Here is a 14,243-nt window from a genome sequence, read left to right as displayed (position 1 = left end):
CCAGCTGACTTCGGGCAAAAGGCGGACTACACCCTGGGCTGGTCACCAGTCAGTCACAGGGTACACAAAAGGCACCATCACTGAGCGGGAACCGATCCCACACTTACCCGCACACAATTCAGGCGGGTACACCACTGCACCATCGGCGACCCCATACAAGACTGTTTCTATATATCTCTGCAAGTGTTTTGACCTTTTCAAATGCGCACATACAACATTCCTAGAAAACCACAATGTCCCATCACTGGTGAGCTATTTTCAGAACAGGCTCGCAGGCCACTCATGATCCTTGGGCCCCAGGGGCTACGATGTTGGTGACCACCGGTATTAGCTAAACCAACAAAGTTTTGTATTTAAGAAGTGGCTCATAATTTGATTTGATTTTTAAAACTAACAGTTGGGCCAGGTCAAGTTTAAATAGTTATGTATAAAATTCACCGCCATTGACGAGTATACTTTTCAATTATATTTTTCAAATTAATAAGGCTGGGTGGCGGATGGTGTGACGCTCCTCTGCTGTGAATTTCAAGCTTGGAAACAACTCTATTGACACACAACCAACCGTAGATAGCAGTGATAGCACCATTTTAGACAAGAGAATAGCTCAGAGTCCATCGGGAAAAATGGTTGCTACACACCGCGCTATAGCCCCGCCTGATATCTGTCTAGCCCTCCTTCAGTAGTGCACGGGCATCAGAGCGAATTTCCGAACGCGCTTTCGTAGTCCATCTCAGCAGTGGATCGCTGTGTAATAAACATTTTTTTTTAACACATTTTCCCCCAAAATCTCCCAGTCTCCCAGAGAGGTAAAGGAAAAGAGGGCAATAGGAAAAATGAGCCTGCACAACTCGGAGCACCATCCACAGTTCATAAGTGCGGAGGCTTCAAAATAGTGTGCAACAAGCATTGCCCATTAAGAACAGCTGAAAACAGTGAGGTGATGCGGGAATGCCATGTAGGCATTTCTGTCACACTGAGCAGTGCACACAGAAAGGGATACAAAGATGTAATCAATTGCCCTGATTGGATGGTAGGGTCCAAATCTCTGCCTTTGGGCAAATTCATATCTTACCATGTATTGAATTTATGTCTCTACCTTGCACCACTAGTGTGTATTAGACTTTTATTGAAAAACCGAGAGTCTAAATTTAAATGGCTCACCAGTTTTCTGAAGCGGAGCCGTGATTGGTCGTTATCTGAACCCTGAGCAACTATGATGTCCACAGCATGTGGCAAAATTGCTGGCCCCTGAGATGGACAAACGGGTGGATTTTGCTGCTTTACTCATATTCCTCAAACGCAGTACTAATCAGAATGCCATGTTTCAAGTAGTGGGCCTGCATAGAACATGTTCTTATGAAGACATTTTTGGAGTTGACTTCCCCTTTGAAAAATATAATACAATTCTTATTATTCACATTTATGAATTCATTGTTTGATTTATCATTTAATTTAATTAACAGCTCATTATTAAATAAAATTAATGAAAAATGTTACATGTTAATGTCAAACTGTTTATTTTAAATAAATCAATCAACCAATAATTGAATTAGATACTGAAATGAGATGCTTAAACAGTATAGTAACAACAACAATATTAGATACAATGTTTCGATTTCTATTGTACAGTACAGTACAATATGTATACATATGTTAAAAGCGAAAGTGAACTGCTGATCGTCACTACTCTCTCTCTTTCTTTCTCTCGCTCAAATATCACGGGGTTACACGTCCCCACCACTGACGTCACTGTGCTCATCTCCCAGCAACCCCTCCATCAGCGTCGACGTCACCCGGAGCCCAAGCCGCGTTGTTGCCTGGCAACCCGCTCCTTGCGCCCGTGCCCGGCCTTGCAGTGCACTCGGCTTGGATCTCTGACGCGAGTGTGACGTTAATGAGGTGGATATCAATTTGTCATGGCGGAGGGGGTGGAGGAAGAGGAGGCGGCCGAGTACGGAGAGGAGGAGTTCCCCCGCCAGTGCGAGTACGGGCAGAGCCACTCAGCCACATTTCGGCGGAAAGCACTAGCACGCAGCGGTAGCACGGTGCCACGCCGAGTCTCCCAAAACAGGCGAGGAGGCGAAGTTGCTCCCGTTTGGTTTTTCCAACGTCGCTGCGAAGCTGTGATGTCATTTTGTTGACTTCTTCTTTTGAGAAGAACCCTCGGAGGAGATTTATGTACACTTTGTAAGGTAAGACTAATATTTGACTTTTAATTATGACTGCTTCTCATTTTTCACGCGTCTTTAATGCGCGATAGGTTTCATGTGATGGAGTCATGCTAACATTTCTCAAAGCTAACTCATTTCCAATCTCTTTAAACACAATATTAACGACAGTTTATGCAGTTCTGTGGGCCACCCTTAGTTTTGCTGAATTAGCATCTCTGTAAGTACATAAAAATTATCATTTGACCAGTCCATTTATTAGAATACAACCGGGAAATATAATCACAACATTTACATCTTAAATTTGATTGAAATTTTGTGTATTTAGTGCAGGGATGTGCGGCTCATTGGCCACTTAGTGTGCACTATTCTAAAAAGCCCACAAATGCTCATATTTTTCATTAAGTTTGTAGGGCTCTGCCAGCATTTTTTTCTATTAAAACTAAATGGATTAAAACAAAATCATACCTGTGTCTGCTACTACTACTTGTACTTTTGTCATGGCAAAATGATTGCTGTGAGGAGAACATAATAACTTTCTGCAAAGCAATGTACAGTTAGTATGTTTACTTCAAAAACGTAATGTATGTAGTGTGTTTACGTATTGACGGGCTGTGTGTTTGTATGCGGGGTGGGGGTCGGGGGTGTTAAAGTATCCCCCGGGGGGTTAAAATATCCCCACTGTGGAATCAAGGAATCGATACGCCATTTATGTTTTCTAACTTGTAAGTCTACTGTTTCCAGTCATCCATTTTCTATAACACGTGTCCTCATTTAAAAGTTGATGCTAAGCCATACAGTGAGTGAACAATGCATGACGTTAGAACGTTTACTGACATCCAGGTAACACTGAACTATCATATTTTAGCTCCCTACCCTCATCCCGTCCCCTGCCTGCATTGGTGCACCATGGTGATCATGTCAGACAACAGCCGGGGGGTCCAGCCCAGCCCAGGGCCCCAGGGAAGGCCCCTGCAGGTGGGCTTCTACGAGATCATCCGCACGCTGGGCAAAGGCAATTTTGCTGTGGTGAAACTGGCAAAGCATAAAGTCACAAAAACCCAGGTTGGCAGAATATTCTTCTTTGGCATGCATTTGCATATACCCTCTTCTGTTTTATTTGGCAAATCCTAATTAAATATTAATGATTTGCTAAGGTGGCCATAAAGATTATTGACAAGACCCGACTGAACCCGTCCAATTTGGAGAAAATCTACAGGGAAGTGCAGATTATGAAGCTGCTCAACCATCCTCACATCATCAAACTCTATCAGGTCTGTTAACAGCTGCATCATTTGTGGGTGTAATGTTACTGTTTGACAGTATTTATTTTCCACCTTACGAGAAAGTCTCAGAAGTGCAGGAAGTGACTTCATGTTCACCGGCCAAATGGTAGCAACATACTAATGGAACAATGCATGCCTCAATTTTTTTGTTGTTGTTGTCATATAATGCTTGTACGAATGGGAGGGTCACATTGGTTGACAGAGCTTAGCGTTAAGTCCAGTTAGTGTCCTCTGCAACTAAGTGCAATGTGTCTGCGCGTCACGTGAAGGCCTTCCCTCGCTAATTAAATTGAGGAATTAAAGTAGAGAGAATCCTCTCAACTGGCTTTGCGTGACACGTGGCAGCGAAATGCAACACACCAGCATGTAAACAAACGTCTTTGTTTTCCTTTCTGCCTTTTGTCCCAGTCTGCTGTGTTTTGGCTACCTAATTTGGGGGATTATTAATAGAAATTCCAGTTATAAGAAGATCAACAGTACCTTGATTTTTAATCATTTGGCAGACTGTGATTAGTTGTTTTTGTTATTTTGTAGTCCTTTGTTGGCTTAGGGAATCATATTTGGGCAGTTTTTGGTAATATGACAAGTTCACGTGCATTGCGGCATCAAAATGGATGCCAAAATGCTCACAACTACAGCATTGTGATTTCTGTGATCAATTCAATAAAGAAATGTAATGACAACACCAACAAAACATTTTCAAAAACTTGTTGGAAGTCCTTTGAGGGGAAGAAAAGTGTTCAAGCAGAAATATTATCAAGTTGCTCTGGCTTTTTCCTTCTGACTTTTTTTTTTTTGTCTCTGTTGTTACTTGCAAATAACAAGTTACTAACGCCCCAAAGGGTTACAAAAATGCCAGAGAAGCTCTGTAATTGTACAATAACCACAAGTCTTGCTGACTTCATTCTTCTAACAATACAACTTTTCTCATAAGACTACAATTTTATCCCCAAAATACTTGTTTAGTACTTTGTTCACTAAACATTACACCTGTTTGACATTGTTTTACTTTTATTCTAGTGAATTAATAGCGTAATAAAAAGTCATTATCGTACAAGGATACGTTGTTTCTCAAAAATGACACTTTTAATCTAGTTTAAATATGACATTTTTATTGTAATATTTTTATTGTAAAATAAACAGCTTTAGCCTTTTTTTGATGCTTTTAATAACCTTTCATCGACCGTTATTGCTAAAAATTAATATTCTGCATTTCAGCTCTGTCAAAGGGACTTCTTTCATATTGCGTGACAGTAATCCTGGTAATTTTGTCATAATCCTGCTAACAGACAGACGTTCCCCTTGTTGGAGGCAATTCTAACAATTACATAAACTGCGCAGCTGTAACCCTCATTGGTTTCAGGCGTAATTCACTCGGTCTCAGGGGAAAATCTTGTTTCCTGGCGTCATTCAGAATGCGGACGATGAGTCAGCATTCCTCATCGGGTCCAGTCAGTCTTGACACAGTACACGCGCATCGTGTTATTTTCCTGCCGAGGCGCACTTTACTGTCGACTCGTTCTCCCTTTGACCTTGCACCACACGCGTTGTCTCTGATCCCGTCATGCCCGAAGGCCCTTGACGTGCTCTGGTGCTGTGACATCAGCGACACCTTCACAAGTGCTGCTCTCTCTCACTGAAAGAAGAATCGGAATTTAATGTCCAGCACCAAGTTTTCTGGCGATTTTTCTAATCTGTTGAAAGTACCATTTGTGATACAGCTATCACCCTCAGCTGATGGGGCCCTTCCCTGAGAGCTCTTTGGATAAATAATACCTTTTTGTTAGAAGCTGGAAAGAGCCGAAAGGGCGTCTTTCCAGCCTGCGTTGTCCGATGGCTTGCGGACACATTACTGGGCCATGTGAGCGGCTCTCTGAAACCACATCAAATGATTCGTAGAAATCAAACGATACGAAAGACAACACCGCAGTCGTCTTTAGTTCACTCTAAAGAATGCTTGAGAATTTTTTTCACTATATCAATTTTCCCACTTCGTTCCATTCATAGTGGGTTTCATTCAATATTCCTCTCTCTCTCTCTCTCTCTCTCTCTCTCTCTCTCTCTCTCTCTAGGTCATGGAGACCAAAGACATGCTGTACATCGTGACAGAATATGCAAAGAACGGGGAGATGTTTGGTGAGTTCTTGAATAATTTTTCTCTGAAAGTTTATAGTGAGAAGTTTCCACTGTAACTCAACTTGCCGTAGAGTTAGCCAAGTAGTTTCATTCCTTACTGCATGCTCGGTGTGAGAGAGGCATTAAAATTGTTTTACTTTTTCATCCATTCACGCATCCATGTTTTTTTCTGCAATGAACCTGCATCACATTCAGTTTTTTTTTGTGGCATTTTCAACATTATTGTAAATACATTAAAAGTTCTATTGGAGCTGATCCTATACTGTTATTGGAATGTAATTGTTTTGTGAAACGTATTTCATGGTCTACATTCGTGAAGTATTATAACCAATTGGTGGGATTTCTTGGCGCCGTCAATGACTCATTCGAATCATAAGCATTTCAATAACTCATCAAAGTAATCAAAGAGCAAAATTTAACTTGGGGCAGGAAAACATTTGTTCTAAAATGTACCTTCTTAACTATGATGAAGAGAAAAATATGATGCTGAGAGTACCCTATTGTCGCTATCCTGTGAAAAATACTTTTTTCCATTTTTTTTTCATCTTTCTTATTTTTATGTGAATGGTGTTTCCGCGTTACAGACATTGCATTAACGTGGGGAAAAAAAAATAAAAAATTGGACATACGTGCTTTTCACAGGACAGTGACGCTATGCTGCCTGCTCATGGCCATGATGGGGCATGTTTACATGACATCAGGGAATTTCGATAACACGGAATCCTTACTTACTTTAAAAAAAACATCTTTGTCCTACTTCCAGATCATCTGACCTCAAACGGCCGCATGAGCGAAACGGAAGCGCGGAAGAAATTTTGGCAGATTCTTACGGCAGTGGACTACTGCCACCGGCACCACATCGTCCACCGTGACCTCAAAACCGAGAACCTGCTGCTGGACGCCAACATGAACATCAAACTGGCCGGTATGTCCTCTATGACTCATTGTCCTCTATATATCATTGCAAATAACTTCATGCTCAGCATCCCGTGACAAGAACGTCTAATTGCTGCAATGTCTCGGCACTAATTAAGCGTGATAACGCTATGTACGCTGACCACAGTTACATCAGCACGCAAAAGAACATGTAGTTCTAGTCACAGCCGAGTGATGTAATGTGGTCCACAAACAAGCTGAACCCTGGTTCAGTGCCCTTGGAACAAAAGGGGGTATTATTCTCGAAACTGTTACCATTAAATTGTTCCCACACAGCTGGAAGGATACAATTGGCAGGATTTCTTGATACGTTTGAAGAATTAAGACTCAGACAGAAACAAGACAACTCCTGATTGATTCATTACCTGATTAAAATGTACTTTTGTGGCGTCTATACTTGTTCAAATGAGACTTGGAATGCAGAGGAAATAAATCCAGTTAATACATCTGAATTTCTATTTTAATTTCATATATTCCATTTTTAGTTTGGATACACATTCAGCTACTACAGGGCTCCCTGGTGGTTTTATTGGAATGCAGAGTGCAGCAATTACAATCAAATAATGCATCTTTTTCTTGTGTGTGTAGACTTTGGATTCGGTAACTTCTACAATGCTGGGGAGCCCCTGTCGACATGGTGTGGCAGCCCCCCGTACGCGGCCCCTGAAGTCTTTGAGGGTAAAGAGTATGAAGGCCCTCAACTGGACATTTGGGTAAGTTATTCTTTTAAAAATGAAACAAATCCAAATACATTTTGTCATGATCTTGGTTAATGTATATTTCTCCCTCGCAGAGCCTCGGTGTGGTGCTGTACGTGCTGGTGTGTGGCTCCCTTCCCTTCGACGGTCCCAGCCTGCCTGCACTCAAGCAAAGAGTCACGGAGGGACGCTTCAGAATTCCCTTCTTCATGTCCCAAGGTAGCTTTTAATTACCACCACAGTGAAATGAGTACTAATCAGTTCTTGGTCATTTGTTTGAAAAAAAAAAATACTCACATTGTTCCCAAACAATTCCTCCAGACTGTGAAAACCTCATCCGCAAGATGCTGGTAGTGGACCCGGCAAAGAGGATCAGCGTGGCCCAGATCAAGCAGCACCGCTGGATGCTGGCGGACCCCACGGCGGCCCACCAGACCCTGAGCCACTCCCTGACAGATTACAACTCCAACCTCGGGGACTATAGTGAACCTGTGCTGGGGATCATGAACACCCTGGGGATCGACCGCCAGAGGACCATCGAAGTGAGCAATTTAAACTACCTTGGGCAGCATTCGAATTAGGTCATTGCACAACATAGATCAAAATATCTCTGCATCTGAAGACTGGACTCATAAAATAAAACAAGTAAAGGAAAAACAAAGAATAAATAAATGTATTTCCGTCACTTATACTCTCATCTACACAGTGGACAGTGGTTTTCAGTTTAGAGTTGATCATGGTGTTTGGAAGAAGCTAACTTTTACTGTTCTGTCTGAAGTCTTTGCAGAGCAGCAGCTACAATCACTTTTCGGCCATCTACTACCTGCTTCTGGAGAGGGTCAAAGAGCATCGCAACCAACAGCTGAGCCGTCAGTGCGGAAGCTGGAACCAAAGGCAGAGGAGCATCTCCGACACCACCGGAGCGGAGGTTAGTTCTCCTCCTGCTCTGTCAAGAAACAACCGGATCTCATTCAAGTCGCTTAAGAAGATTCTCCGATTTGCAGCAAGTCATCATGAAAGCAGACAACTTCAGAACGGCGGCATTTCCCATTCCAACCAAAAATGTTCCTACGATCTATTCTGAGATGGAGTGCGATCAAGGTGGATTGTTCCAGGTAAATATAGTAAAAAGAGGGCACCAAACATGATCATCATCATCAACTTGAACGCATTTCTAAAGTGAGCTTATCCTCTCCAGCGCGTGGTCTTCCCTGTGGAGGCCAGCTTGAACAGGCTGCTGTGGAACCGCTCCATTTCGCCCAACAGCCTGCTGGAGACGAGCATCAGCGAGGAGGTGCGGCCCCGCGACCTGGAGGAAGAGGAGGCGGCGCAAAGCGTGGGTCCGCTGCTGCCCCCCTCCACCACCTCACGTCGGCACACTCTGGCCGAGGTGTCTGCACGGTTTCACCAGTGCAACCCTCCTTGTAAGTAGTCCACTTCATTATGCCTTTTCTGCCTTATCAGGCTAGGGAAAAAAAATAATTTAAAAAATAATAATGATAATTGTTTATTTTTATTGTAATTATTGTGATTAAATATAAATGAATAATACATTTTCATTTAAATGAAATACATAAAAATGGAAGTAATAATCGATATATGATAGTTGGTACACTATATATTTAACAAATAAACAAAATTGTATACATTTAATTACATGAGAATATGAATAATAAACTGATCAAATGAACTATTATGATATAAAATACATTTTTTTTAAATAAACAAGAATAATTGAAAAAATAAGATGATTTAACTAACAACAAAATAATCAAACATCTGAATAAAATAAAAATATGAAGATAATAAATATTTATTAAAATTAAAAATGTAAATAATAATCTGTTGTCCAAGCAGACTCAAAACCTTATGCAAGAAATGCTCAATATTTCATGCCACATTTCAAGAGTTAAATAAGGCTCTAAAGCTAACTCATGGACAAAAAAGGCAGTGATGTCATGGTATTGCTGAAACATCTTAATCACCACAATATCTAGTCAGAGTGCTCTAATGTCATTCTGCAGCATTCATTGCAGCCCTGTGGGGACATATTTGTAGGACTGATATTTTTAACCAGCCCTTCGGCTCCAAAGTTTTTTTTCCTTTGGCATTTTGACTCCGCAACTGCATTCGTACGCAATGATGGATACGGACAGAAGTGGATTGCATTAACATTGACTTAAAAAGTCAAAGTGACAGCTTTAAAAAGTCAAAGTGACAGCACTGTACTGTCAAACAGGACTGAAGATAGAAACAGTGCAGTTGAAGAATATATGCAGACTGAGTTCACTGTTTAAATATCCACTAGCCATCCAGTTTTCCAGCATTTATTTCTTTGCCATTTTGACTCACAAGCAATATTGTCATCCTTTCTGACAAAATTCTCCTTTTTCTTCTCAGGTATTGTTGTGAGTCCCTCCGACGGCGCCTCTTCTGACAGCTGCCTCAAGTCGTCCTCCAGTCCCACCGCCACTCTTCAGGCTCCCATGGGTGGCGACATGTCAACACCTCCTGCCTGCGGTGCTAAAGAGTCGGGCCTCCTGCCTGCTGGCACCCCCCTGGCCCTCACCTCCCACCTCATGCCCCAGATCCAGGGGAGCCTTCCTGCGGCCAGCTTCCAGGAGGGTCGCAGGGCCTCTGACACCTCCCTGACACAAGGTACCAAAACAGAACATTCAAACGGGGTCATTTTTTTCCCCCTCTTCTCCGAACCTGATTTCCGCTGCTATCTCATGCCTGAACCTTGTCGGATCACAAGATGGTATTGTGTAACACATTCCCATGCCTCTCTCCAGGCCTCAAAGCTTTCCGGCAGCAGCTGAGGAAAAACACTCGCACCAAAGGGCTCCTGGGATTGAACAAGATCAAGGGCCTGACGAGGCCGGTGCCGTCGCCCCCGTCCTCCAACCGGGGCAGCCGTGGCTCCCTGGGCCCCGCCCTCTCCGAGCACCGCAGCATGCTGGAGGAGGTGCTGCACCAGCAACGGTGAGTCATTGAAAAAAAGTCTCTTGCAGTCAGATTTAAAATGACATTTTCCAGACCCACCTGCAATCAGTAAAAAGTTAAACCTATTAAAACCTTTTTTAAACACATTCTAAATGTGTTTAAACAAATGTTACCGTTAGAAGGTTTACTGTAAAAAAAATAACTACAGTCACGTAAAAAAAATGAACTATGTTAAATCCTGAAATGTAAATGTAAATAATCTCTTGCCCTCAACCGTTATGAACTGTACAGGCAATGTTTTAAGTAACAGTGTATGAATAACTTTGCTTTGCCGACGAGAGAAAGAAATGTATGGAAAAGTAGGGTGGATTATATGTATGTCAATTTTAACATGTTTACCATCATATGACAAGCTAACAGATGTGAACCATAAAATGAGAAACCGATAGAACATAAGGAGATAACTTCCTGTGCTTGGGATGCGAGTCTCTTCACATACAGACTAAAAACGCATTCTTCTTTGATTGTTATTGTTGATTTATTGTCACTTTTGTATACTGAGCAGCCAGGACTGAGACTGAGAAGTTCCATTGTCTAATCTTTGGTCATCACATTTCCTCATAGGTGGTCTCAAAAACCTGCTCGACCATCCGTCTTTTCTTTGGCCAAACAGTCATACCGAAATAAGTACATTCAAAATAAAATGAATGAAGAAAATCAAAGTACATTTTCGCTATAATTACAGTTAGTCTTATTTTGTTTTATGAATGTAAAATTTTATTTCAGTTATCGTTTTTTTAAATGCCCTCTCTCATTTTAATTTGTTAGCAAAAACGTTTTTTTTTTTTTTTTCAATTTTAGTCTTAGTTATTCAGTTAGTTTTGTTAACTCTGATAACCTTGTTCCACAGCAATACTGTTCAATGTCATCAGATCAAAAACTCAAACTTTCTTTTTTTCTTTCCTTTATTTCTATTAGGATGCTCCAAATCCAGCACCAGTCGCACCAAGCTCAGGTCCAGAATGTTCCGCCAGGACCCGGCCAGAATCCTTTGCGTTTTCTGTCCCAGCAGCAGTCGCCCTCCCCTCCGCCTACTTCGTTATTCGCCTCGTCTCCTTTATTCGAGGTGCCATCCCTCCTTCAGAACAAGCCTCAGCACCCCATGCCGCCTCCTCAGCCACTGGGCCTGCCTCACGGTTTCTGGCAGCACGGCCTGGAGACCACCTCCACCTCTTTGTCTCCCGTGACCTCCGCTGCTTACCTCCTGGAGGCCCGTCTGCACATAAGCCCGCACGCCCACCACCACCGGCACACGGGCCTGCAGCAACAGCCGGGCGCAGCACACTTCGCCAGCAAACCCGCCACCTGGGCCGCAAGCTCGCTGACCGGAGCCGAGCCCGACATGCAGGAGCTGGTTCTGACGGGTCAGACCCCGCTGAGCAGCTGCGTAATGGTCAAGTAGAAAGACTTGACGCGAAAAGTAACATTGAAGCAAGCTAAGTGCGTGCGCTTTTGTTATCATATAAGCTAAAAGAGCAATAACCAAACTGTGCACAAGGTGACACGAGAAGCAATAACAGACTGTTTCCATGCCGTACGAAAACAGGAAGACACCATCAGGCATATGACTGGAGCGAGGACCAAAACATTTCACTTCCTTATGATACGCTTCCCACTTTTTTCACATTTTTTCTCTCCAGACACTCTCCAATTAACATACAATGAATATGTTGGATGAAACTGTGATTATTATTATTTTTTTATGTCTAAGCTGTGCAATGCTGAATTTGTTGTTGTCATTTTTTTTTTTTTTTTACCTCAAAAGACTGCGAAGGAAAACGGTCTTTTTTTTGAGCGAGACAAGCACAACTATAGGTACCTTGGATCCAGTAAGGCAATCCCCTCAGCCTCAGCAATACACCATGTGGACTTAGGTATACAAAGCAAGGTCCATTGCTATGGAAGAGCCCAATCAAACCTCGGTCACACTCCAGCTACATATTTTCGTTCATTTTTCACTGAGGAGAAGTTAGCAATACTAAAATGCCACTGCGGCAAAATGGAGGAAGACCAACATAGGAGGCTATTCTGCTCAATGCTCCACTGAGATGGAAGCAGGAATTGAGAACATTCAGAAAAAGATTCTGACATCTCAGCAAGGCAATTTCAGGCCATCCCGAAACTGCGGGAACAGTGCAATAGCTTAATAGGAAGATGGTTGCAAATGCACAGGTACGAGTTATGTAACCGAGTACTTCAAAAGTTTTTTTTTTTTGTTTTTTTTGCTACCAAAGAGCCAACTAGAATCAGTGCTAGACACACTACTGAGTTGTCCACATGTAGCATGTTGCTCAGCCAATCTGAAGTAAACTTGGGCGGTCACCAAATCCTAATGCTGCTTGTTGTAAAAGCTTCGGCTGGTACTCACAGTCTAGCAATATACTGCATACTGTACCCAGCAACAACGTGTAGAAGCAAGTCAATCATACTTTAAAAAAAAAGAAGAAAAAAAAACCCTAATATCTTCTTCATGAATAATTTGTTATTTCCACTTCCATGTTGGGAAAACATTGTAGTGTTGATTCTGCGGGTTGTTTTGCACTCACTACTAACACGTGTGCCTTTATATGAACAAACGTGCAATGTTAGAGCTCCTTTTTGACCTTGCTGTGTAAGCAAAAGCAAGATTGCACATATTTCCTATTGCTGAAATGGGTTCAAGTTGTATTTGTTGTGCAAAAAGAATGGTCCCTAGCGACTGAAACACTAAAACTTTTGATGCAACATGACCCTTTTTGATAACAATTTTGGATGATAAGTATTTCATGCTTGTTTGTTTTCCTGATTTGTTACTTGACTGACTGTGTGTGCTTGTGTGTATGAGAATGAGGAACGATGTGTTTATTTATGTGCTATTTATTTGAATAAAGTTCACTTCCTAAATTGCCTGTGGTTGGAATTTATTTCTCATTGACACAGCCATGTAGTATATTGGCTGTGTGGATCATTTGATTACACTTTTAGCCCCAACACATCTTTAGTCGACTACAATACAGGGCAGCCAGAGGCGAACGATAATCTCGTTCATCCATTTTTTTTGTCTTGTACCACACTATGAAGTGTCTTTGGTGTCCTCATTACAATCATTTAGTCATCATGACACCAGCGGAATAATGAAACACCAGTATGTTATGTAATTTTCATCATATTTGGTTTGTTTGGCGTTGTCAAGTTTAGCGTGTCCATGCTATAAAAGGGAAATATCAATCAACATGGCTTGATAACTGAATCATCTTGCTACCTGATGGTCCACCATGTGCTCATAAAATGCTAACATGAGCCAAAAATGTCCACCTTGTTAGCAAGCATATATATTTTGTTCTTGGCATGTACGTTGTCTGCTTCAAGTTATTTAAATTTTTAAAATGCTCTTCTAACCACATGCCAATTTAATACAATGAATATGAAATTCAATAAACTCTCCCTACACGGAAAAAAAAGTACTTGATTTTCAGTTGCACGTTATTAAAATATGTTAAACTAATACATATCATTGTTTATTTTTTAGGAAAACACATTTACACATTTCACACATGTGCAACCAATGCACATGTTTGAACTAAGTAAATCCAAAGGATCTTTCTTTTTTTCAGTGTATAATGATACTGATTCTTACAGTAATCCGTTATTTAGTTGAGTAAAGTTTTTATGATGGTGATCCAGCAACAAATTGTCTATTTCAATTATTTCCTATGAGAACATTTGTCTTTCGCCCTAGAGGTTCGATTGTAAAAAAATGGTTTTGTTGTGAAGTTAAAAAAAGTCCCATTTGTCGTGATCTTTTTTTGTTGATTTGTTTGATTAGATTTAATTTTATTGTGTTTTCTCTGTGTCCCTTTTTTCATGTCATGTCATGTCATTTGTCCATCTGTTCTCGTCAGCCCCCTTGGCCACTCCGTGTCTTGTTCAGGTGTTCCTCGTTGTCTCGTCAGTTTGCTTGTATTTGGTTCTCTGGTTTCTTTCTGTCTCTGTCTAATCATTGCTTGTGTGGGTTGTCTCTGTTCCTGTCAGTA

At 41.6% G+C, this 14,243-nt stretch overlaps 1 protein-coding gene across 1 annotated transcript; it reads left to right on the top strand.

Annotated features, from left to right (window-relative positions):
• Positions 1-1,921: 1,921 nt before the first annotated feature.
• sik1 (salt-inducible kinase 1) lies at positions 1,922-13,116 on the top strand. Its single transcript, XM_086052143.1, has 14 exons — positions 1,922-2,192; positions 3,037-3,233; positions 3,326-3,442; positions 5,527-5,590; positions 6,354-6,515; positions 7,115-7,239; positions 7,320-7,443; positions 7,546-7,766; positions 8,003-8,152; positions 8,229-8,339; positions 8,423-8,648; positions 9,625-9,882; positions 10,020-10,209; positions 11,149-13,116. The coding sequence occupies exons 2-14, from the start codon at positions 3,078-3,080 to the stop codon at positions 11,630-11,632; spliced, it is 2,388 nt and encodes a 795-aa protein (XP_085908269.1). The 5' UTR covers positions 1,922-2,192; positions 3,037-3,077; the 3' UTR covers positions 11,633-13,116.
• The last annotated feature ends 1,127 nt before the right edge of the window (positions 13,117-14,243 follow it).

The sequence above is a fragment of the Filicampus tigris genome, chromosome 14, assembly GCF_054856515.1.
Source record: "Filicampus tigris isolate MCC_2025a chromosome 14, RoL_Ftig_1.0, whole genome shotgun sequence".
Classification (NCBI taxonomy): Eukaryota; Metazoa; Chordata; class Actinopteri; order Syngnathiformes; family Syngnathidae; genus Filicampus; species Filicampus tigris.
The sequence above is the reverse complement of the archived record's forward strand: the minus strand, read 5'-3'. Positions and strand labels throughout refer to the sequence as shown.